This window comes from Lissotriton vulgaris, chromosome 1_2 (genome assembly GCF_964263255.1).
Source record: "Lissotriton vulgaris chromosome 1_2, aLisVul1.2, whole genome shotgun sequence".
In the NCBI taxonomy this organism is placed as follows: Eukaryota; Metazoa; Chordata; class Amphibia; order Caudata; family Salamandridae; genus Lissotriton; species Lissotriton vulgaris.
The window spans coordinates 349,685,949-349,695,519 of NC_141686.1; the positions used below are offsets into that span (position 1 = coordinate 349,685,949).

At 42.1% G+C, this 9,571-nt stretch overlaps 1 protein-coding gene across 1 annotated transcript in view; it reads left to right on the plus strand.

Annotated features, from left to right (window-relative positions):
* LOC147736764 (uncharacterized) overlaps positions 1-6,166 on the plus strand; it is an 86,723-nt gene extending 80,557 nt beyond the window's left edge. The window contains 1 exon segment of the mRNA XM_086952692.1: positions 6,111-6,166. Coding sequence (XP_086808818.1) covers positions 6,111-6,166 — 56 coding nt within the window.
* The last annotated feature ends 3,405 nt before the right edge of the window (positions 6,167-9,571 follow it).

The following is a 9,571-nucleotide window of genomic DNA, read 5'->3' on the forward strand; positions in this document are numbered from 1 at the left end:
GCCTGTCTCGTTCTCTTATCAGACAATTTATGAAAAATCGTAGTATCAGTGCTTGCATGTCAACTTTCTGTTTCTCCATGGCATCCTTAATACTGTCGGGGTCTTTTCCTGTCTGAACAAACTCATATATTCTATCTAGACGCTCCTTCATTCCTACATAGCATAGCAAGTTATCAGTAGCAGATCTTAACCGTAATGATGCCAATATCATTAAATCGTCTTTTCCGGGTACTGGATCATATCTGCAAACTGACATGTTTTCTTTTAATGCGTCAAGGCGGGATGAATTAGAGGAGTGGGGAGACCTGTACGTAAGAGGACTCTGCATACCTCTGAGATTGAATCTGTGAGTTGGTGGCGGGGTCTGAGGACCCGCGGTCGCACCTCCTGAAGCGGAAGCTTGTGCATTACCTCCCTGTGGAGTCTGTATCTGAACTTGAACTTGTCGTTTAGGTGGATCAGACAAACGTGGTTTCGGTAGGTCAGTTTTGAGTACGGGAAGCGGCGGGGCTGGCGGGACAGGAGAAGTCTGTTGTGGAACTGGCGAGGCATGATCTGGGGGCGGGGTGCCGCTCCCGTCCCTGTCGGTAGGCAGGGCACGAACAGGCAAGTTGGTGTAAGCTGGAGCTACATCTTCTAGATAGGAATTTAGGAATATGTCTTTAGTAGTCTTATGCATTGCTTTAGTTGGAACTAATGGCGACGGCAAATTTTTCGGTATTTCTGAAATGGCGTCAAGTGTACCCTCGGCCATAAGATACATGCCGTTTACTTGGCTATTTCGGATGCGATCTATTTGTTCTGATTTTACTCGGATTCCTTCAATAACTAGTTCGTTTTCTCGAGCTTTTTCTGATTCTCTAAGTCTGTCTTCTCTACGAAGTGCTCTTTCAGCACGTTTATGTGATTCCTTACGCCAAAATTCTATGGCATCTTTCTGAGACTGTCTGGCTTTCTTTTTCCGTAATGCCTCTTCTACCTTCATGATGCACTCGGCATCCCATGTTCCATTAACTGGCCATCTGTGTCTCTCTTCTAGGTGCTTTGTATAATCGGTCCATAATTCTAGATACAATATGGCATCTATGCCATGCTTATTATACATAAAATTGCCTGGAGTGTCCCTAGGAGGGATAGGAATTTCTTCCTCTAGCATCCCTTTCCTAGTTCCTATCTGCTTTAACTTGTTGAAAAACGGCATTCTGCTTACTTGATACTGAAATGCGCAATCCTTGATACTTAATTCTGAATGTAACTAGTTATACAAGAAACAGAATAATGCACAAAAACAGTCACATTCATACCACGACATTAATCACACAAAAACATTTAAGACATAGATGACTACCCCACTATACTGGATGTACTGCTCAACAGTACAGATACACTGGTGTAACAGTGCAAAAATTCAGAAATTCGGAATACTAGATATACTGCTCAACAGTACAGATACACTGCCCAAAAACAGTGCAGACCGGACTTGTGTACCCAAACCCGTCTAGATACGACCCAGCAATGGTACTCACCGGGAAGCACGGAAACAGAAGGCCTCGGAAAACTCGACTGGACTCGACTCGATACTTCGGAAAACTTCGGAAAACTTCGGAAAACTTCGGAAAACTTCGGAAACCTGGTGGGCCTCTTGACACCTCGGACCTTGCTTCTTTCGGCTGGGCTCTGGTCGGGATCCTCCGCACTCCTCACCGCCTCGTCTGGGTACTGATCGCAGTCTTCGTCACCTCCGTGGGTCAGAGGGAGATGCAGGAAATCCTGCCGATACGCGTATGTTCCGGCTAACTAACGGCAGGGGACACAGGTTGCAACGCACCAACCGGCGCGTGAGGTGGGGGAGGGGTCCCTATTCGGGCGCCAAAATGATGTAAATAAATAATTTACTCTTAATTTCTATGCAGGTAAGTACTTAATCAATAATAACTCAATCGGAAATGAAAGAAAACAGAGTCCGTGGTGTTAGAGTTTTTAGGGGTTTTATTCCTTAAAAAGGAATGGTCAAGACCAAATTATCATGTTCCGAACACCACACAGGGTGTCAGAAGGGATAGAGCGCGCTACATTTTATTAACAGTACATAGCTTATATACTTATTTTGCATCATTGGAAACAGTATAGAAGGCGTAACAGCAGAGAGAAGACAAGATAACAGTATACACGTGGTACATGTGCGTAATCAAGAGGCGTGAACTAGAGGTGTGTTCTAGAAACTTCACAGGTAGGTGTCACCAAAGGGGTGGCACCAACAGAAAATGTTGCAATGTCAGCAGAAATCGGAAACTTGGATGCGCGCGCAGCTGCATGACGTGTGCATGACATGGAGTCGGAGGGTGCTGGGGACTTGACATTTGCACTGACGGAAAGAGACAGAAGTCTGGCATGTCAGATCAACTTGTGCTTCTATCATATCTGATATCTGATGTTTAGGAACTAAGCTATCTGGGCGGAAAGGTCTCTGGGGCAGAAGCTATTCTATACTGACTGTGAGTGCGTGTATAAGCGCCTGAATGTCTGTAAGAGAAAAGTGGGGCACAGGGCCTTCCAGGGGAGCATGGCAACAGAAGCTATGAATTACTTGAATTAGTTGCATAGAGACAGGTCGGCCCTTTGGCCCTGTAGCTGAGGAAGGATGTTTACTGGAGCTAGCAGGCAGGAATGTATTTTCGGGGAGGGAAACAGATAACTCGAAGGTTATAGTCAATCTTGGCAGGCAGCAGGCTGAGCCGAGCGCGAGGGGCCGCGCTGAAAGTAAGTCAGAGTTCACGAGTACAGGGGCTGCCTGGGCAGAGATTCTCGGAGTCAGAAGCCAGAAAAGAGGTTCGGTGGCAGAGATTCAGGGCCTACTTCAGCCAGAGCTGAAAAACGTAGGAGTACACTACAAAAAGACGTTGGCATAGCATACTTAGGAACGGACCACTCAACCCATTCATGGTGGGTCTGAAAGAGGACATGTTAACGGTGGACGCAAATGTATTTGCGTCTTCATAGCTGGCACAGGAGGGAAGTTACATGCACTTTAACTCGTACATGGAGACGGTGGGGTACTCGCTAGGGAACACAACTCGACCATAAAATTCATATTTCCTCAGGCGCAGATCTCGTAGCTTCACAACCTCCCGAAGGAAGTCGCCTTTCCACAAAGGCATATGGTCTGTAAGTTTCGCCTCCCACCTCAGCAACTTCGTTGCCCATTTCCACACCCCTACCACCACCGCTGTCTGGGGAGGCAAGGTCTGGCTGCTTCTGGTATAGAGCTGCCAAGTAGGATTCTTCCCCCAGGGCCATATGCGGGTTTGACCAGCTGTGTCGCCCAGTAGTATAGACGAATGTTGGGCACCGCCAGCCCTCCCTCATATGGTCCCCGCTGCAGTTTTTAAGAGCTATTCTCGGGCACCTTCCACTCCACAATAAAGAGCGTTGCTCTGGCTCCACTGTTTTAAAGATGCGCTCCGGGATCGGGAATGGCGAGCTCTGCAGTACATAGAGCAACCGAGGCAGGGCCATCATTTTGAATAATACGGCACGTCCCATTAGAGAGACCGGGAGGGTCCTCCAGTGCATCACGTCACTGTGAAGGCAATTTTCAACCAAATTTTGAAATGCACCACTCGGGTAAAGTGACTCGCCACTAAGCTTAGATGGTAAAGTTCATGAACAAATAATGGTTCCAGATGAAAAACGCTGAATCTGTAGTTGCAAAAGAGTTCTTTTAATATGCCAAGAGAAACCAGCCAACGCGTTTCGTTCCGTCAGGCGGAACTTCTTCAGGGCGCAATAATGTTCAAGAAGGCAGGGGTATATTCCAATTCAGAGTGTCAGTTTGAGAAAGGAACCAAATCCTTCTTTGTAATTGTAAAATGGGTAGAGTAGAAATTTCCGGCAATATTTCCAAATATGATCTTCACCTTTTATGTTCAAGAAATGTGGTTCTCAAACAGACGCTCTCATATCCTCATACAGATTTCTGACGTATTACGTGTTCCACTGGGCCCAATTATTGGCCTTCGAATGGTGTGACGTGCACTTTATTTGCACCGTCTCGTGTTCTATTCCAGCGGTCCTCAATTGACTCCAGATTTGTAGTCACTTCAAGGTAATTACCTTTCGGGGTCGTATCTGTCCCCCCAGTTGGCGTGTCTGCGGTCCGCGCGCCAAAACCTTCCCGGCAAGTTATGGCAGGTTATTAAAAGTACTGTAAACTATATTATAAGGGTAAAAATGTTGAAAACCGAAATATATAAATTACTATTCCAACTTCGGGTAAGTGCTGCAGTAGAAAAAGTGCTGCTTAGCCTAAAACTAAAACATTATATTCCTCGTGGAGAAGTGTGGCTCAGGGGTTAGAGGCGGCAGACCCGGAAGCTGAGATGGGCCCTGGACCAGGGTTCAATTCCCCGCCTCGGCGGGTCTTGGGCTAAAAATTCCACGGACTCGATAATTCTCGCTCCGGTGCCTCCTCGACTCACGGGTTCACACTCTGCGACTCTGGGCAATAGCTTGCTTAATCTCCACAACGGCCCCTCGCGGCGGGATGCCTGGCTTTCACCTTGTGGATACCCTGCCAGGATATCTCACAGGGGAATACCAGGACGGGTTCCCTAAGCAAGCGCCAGGACACCCACTGCGGTAGCTGTGCGCTATATAAGCTCAAATATATTTACATTTACATACATCCAAATAAGCACTGCAGTATAAAAAGTGCAAGATAAAATAGAGGTATTAATTAGTTTTCAAAATCCGGGTAAGTGCTGCAGTAGCGAAAGTGCAGGATAGTATCGAGGTATAAATTACTATTCCAACTCCGGATAAGTGCTGCAGTAGGGAAAGTGCAGAATAGAACAGAGGTATATTTTTCGATTCTATCATCTTTTAAACATTTTCTAAATATCACTGAACATCAATAAAACTAATAATAAATAGAAAACATGTAAACAATTTACTTTTAAGAGTCCTAATTAATCAGAAAGCATAAGTCCCATTTTCTTTACCATTTATTATTTCCAGTTTACTAGCCACCAAAACGAATATCCTGAAAAACAACAGCTGAAGGAAAGAACCAGATCAAATACACGTTTCAAGTGAAAAAAAACTCCAATTTTAAAAGTAAGTGAAATCCATCATAAATAATAAATATAACAATATAAAATGCATTTAAATTGCAAGCAACAGAAGACATATTGCTGAAATATATAAACAAATAAAATATAAGTAAAAAATACTATTCCAATTCTAAGTAAGTGCTGCATTAGGGAAAGTGCTGGATAGTATAGAGGTATAAAGTGCTATTGAAACTCCAAATAAGTGCTGCAGTTGGGGAAAGTGCTGGATAGTCTAGAGATGTAAATTAGTATTCCAACTCCGGGTAAGTGCTGCAGTAGGGAAAGTGCTGGACAGTCTAGAGGTGTAAATTACTATTCCAACTCCAGATAAGTGCTGCAGTAGGGAAAGTGCTGGATAGTCTAGAGATGTAAATTACTATAACAACTCCGGGTAAGTGCTGCAGTAAGGAAAGTGCTGGATAGTCTAGAAGTGTAAATTACTATTCCAACTCCAGGTAAGTGCTGCAGTAAGGAAAGTGCTGGATAGTCTAGAGGTGTAAATTACTATTCCAACTCCGGTGAAGTGCTGCAGTAGGGAAAGTGCTGGATAGTCTAGAGATATAAATTACTATTCCAACTCCAGGTAAGTGCTGCAATAGAGAAAGTGCAGGATAGTATAGAGGTATAAATTACTATTCCAACTCCGAGTAAGTGCTGCAGTAGGAAAAGTGCAGGATAGTCTATAAATGTAAATTACTATTCCAACTCCAGGTAAGTGCTGCAGTAGGGAAAGTGCTGGATAGTCTAGAGTAATTGCCGGATAGTCTAGAGGAATAAATTACTATTCCAACTCAAGGTAAGTGTTGCAGTAGAGAAAATGCTAGATAGAATACAGGTATAATTTTCAAATCAAACGTCTTTTAAAAATTTTGTTACTCTATAATTGAACATCAATTGAATGTATATTAAATTGAAAATCATGTAAACATTGTTCTTTTAAATAGTCGCTTTCTTCAGAAATCATAAGTCACAATTTTTTAATCATAAAATTTTTTCCAGAGTACAACCCACCCAAAGCAATATCTTCAAAACCAACAGCTGAAGCAAAAAACTAGATCAAAAACACATTTCAACTGAAAAAAGCTCCAATTTCAAAAGTAAGTGTAATTCCAAATAAACTATACACATAAGAATAGAGCATGAGTGAAAATTGTAAATATAAATTACTAAGTAAAAGAAAGTAGCTACCCAGAAAAAACACAATTAAAAGCTACAGAAGGTATAAAGCTAGACAATGTAAACGTATAAGTTTATATATAAGTTCTGCATAACTGCTACAATCAAAAAAGTGCTGGATAGTAAAGAGGTTTTAAATTCTATTCCAAATCTGAGTAAGTGCTGCAGTAGGGAAAGTGCTGGATAGTCTAGAGGTATAAATTACTATTCCAACTCCAGGTAAGTGCTGCAGTAGGGAAAGTGCTGGATAGTCTAGAGGTATAAATTACTATTCCAACTCCGAGTAAGTGCTGCAGTAGGGAAAGTGCTGGATAGTATAGAGGTATGAATTACTATTCCAACTCCGGGTAAGTGCTGCAGTAGAGAAAGTGTAGGATAGTATTGAAGTATATATTACTATTCCAACTCAGGCGAAGTGCTGCAGTAGGGAAAGTGCTGAATAGTCTAGATGTGTAAATTACTATTCCAACACCAGGCAAGTGCAGCAGTAGGGAAAGTGCTTGATAGTCTAGAGGTGTAAATTACTATTCCAACTCCGGATAAGTGCAGCAGTAGGGAAAGTGCTGGATAGTCTAGAGGTGTAAATTACTATTCCAATTCCGGATAAGTGCTGCAGTAGGGAAAGTTCTGGATAGTCTAGAGGTGTAAATTACTATTCCAACTCCAGATAAGTGCTGCAGTAGGGAAAGTGCTGGATAGTCTAGAGGTGTAAATTACTATTCCAACTCCAGATAAGTGCTGCAGTAGGGAAAGTGCTGGATAGTGTAGAGGTGTAAATTACTATTCCAACTCCGGGTAAGTGCTGCAGTAGGGAAAGTGCTGGATAGTCTAGAGGTTTAAATTACTATTCCAACTCCAGGTAAGTGCTGCAGTAGGGAAAGTGCTGGATAGTCTAGAGGTGTAAATTACTATTCCAACTTCGGATAAGTGCTGCAAAAGGGAAAGTGCTGGACAGTCTAGAGGTGTAAATTACTATTCCAACTCCAGGTAAGTGCAGTAGTAGGGAAAGTGCTGGATAGTCTAGAGGTGTAAATTACTATTCCAACTCCGGATAAGTGCTGCAGTAGGGAAAGTGCTGGATAGTCTAAAGGTATAAATTACTATTCCAACTCAGGCGAAGTGCTGCAGTAGGGAAAGTGCTGAATAGTCTAGATGTGTAAATTACTATTCCAACGCCAGGCAAGTGCAGCAGTAGGTAAAGTGCTTGATAGTCTAGAGGTGTAAATTACTATTCCAACTCCGGATAAATGCTGCAGTAGGGAAAGTGCTGGATAGTCTAGAAGTTTAAATTACTATTCGAACTCCGGGTAAGTGCCGCAGTAGGGAAATAGATGGATTGTCTAGAGGTGTAAATTACTATTCCAACTCCAGGTAGGTGCTGCAGTAGGGAAAGTGCTGGATAGTCTAGAGGTGTAAATTACTATTCCAACTCCGGATAAGTGCTGCAGTAGGGAAAGTGCTGGATAGTCTAGAGGTGTAAATTACTATTCCAACTCCGGATAAGTGCTGCAGTAGGGAAAGTGCTGGATAGTATAGAGGTATGAATTACTATTCCAACTCTGGGTAAGTGCTGCAGTAGGGAAAGTGCAGGATAGTGTAGAGGTGTAAATTACTATTCCAAGTCCAAGTAAGTGCTGCAGTAGGGAAAGTGCTGGATAGTCTAGAAGTGTAAATTACTATTCCAACTCCAGGTAAGTGCTGCAGTTGCGAAAATGCTGGATAGTCTACAGGTGTAAATTAGCATTCCAACTCCAGGTAAGTGGTGCAGTAGGGAAAGTGCTGGATAGTCTACAGGTGTAAATTAGCATTCCAACTCCAGGTAAGTGTTGCAGTAGGGAAAGTGCAGGATAATATAGAGGTATAAAATACTATTCCAACTCAAAGTAAGTGCTACATTAGGGAAAGTGCTGGATAGTTCAGTACTAAAGATACCAGCAATTGTATGAATATATTGTGCAGTAATGTAACAAAAATGGCATATATTAAACATAACATATTTGTAAATGCTACAAAAATTACAATTATGAAATAATATTCAAAAAATTAATATCATTTATTTTTCTTTTCAGACAATGTCTACACATCCTACCGCTAACTATATCAAGTCCAGGAAAGGAAATCGACTCCTTAATCATGCAGGTTACATTTATTGTAAGGAAAGGATAAGTTTTCCACGGAATCATTGGAGATGCGTGCAATACTTTACAACCCGTTGCAGCGGCAGAGCGCTTACGGTCGATGACATTATTGTAAGAACAACCGACCATAACCACTCTGCCTCTGCAATGGAAGTTGATGTAAGAGAAACAGTAAATGAGATGAAAGTTATTGCAAGCACCTCCAATGATTCCACTGGATCAATTTTGAGAGAGGTTGCTCAGCATGTCCCTACCCATGTTGCTAGTAATATGCCTACCATTCATAATTTGCGTAGAATTATACAACGTCCAAAGCAGGCAAGTAATACTCAAATTAGTACTCCACATAGCTTTTCTGATATCAATATTCCGCACGAACTTACTATTTCTTTTGCTAATGAACCTTTCCTTCTGCATGATAATGAAAACCCTCTAAAGCGTATCCTAATTTTTAGTACTCCCCGCAACCTTTTAAAGCTTGAGAGTAGTGAAATTTGGATGATGGATGGAACGTTTAAAAGCACGCCCCATCCATTCACCCAAATTTATACTATACACGCAAAAATAAACAATAGTGTAATACCCCTAGTGTATAGTTTGCTGCCTGATAAGACTTCTGCAACTTACACAGAATTTTTAACTGTGATTAAATCTAAAACTAACCAAAGCCCTAGGAAAATAATAATGGATTTTGAATTGAGCATGATCAATGTGATCAACAAAATGTACACGGATACCCAAATTCAGGGGTGTTTTTTCCATTTTTCCCAGGCATTCTGGCGTAAATTACAGAAAACACCCTTAGTTACAGAATACTCAACAGACAGGAAACTTCAAGTCGAATTAAAAAAACTAACAGCTCTTTGTTTTGTCCCTCCCGAAAGTGTAGATGAGTACTACACTGCCATTACAGAATCAGAATATTATTTAACAAACGAAGATAAATTGGCACCAATTCTAAATTATATGGAAGACACATGGATTGGACACCTAGGCAGATCGGGTCGCAGGAGGAAGCCACGTTTCCATGTGGAGTGGTGGAACTGTTATTCGAGTTGCCTACAGGGAGAGGCTAAAACAAATAATGCCATTGAGGGATGGCATAACTCCTTCAATCATGTAATTGGAAAACCCCACCCGAATTTC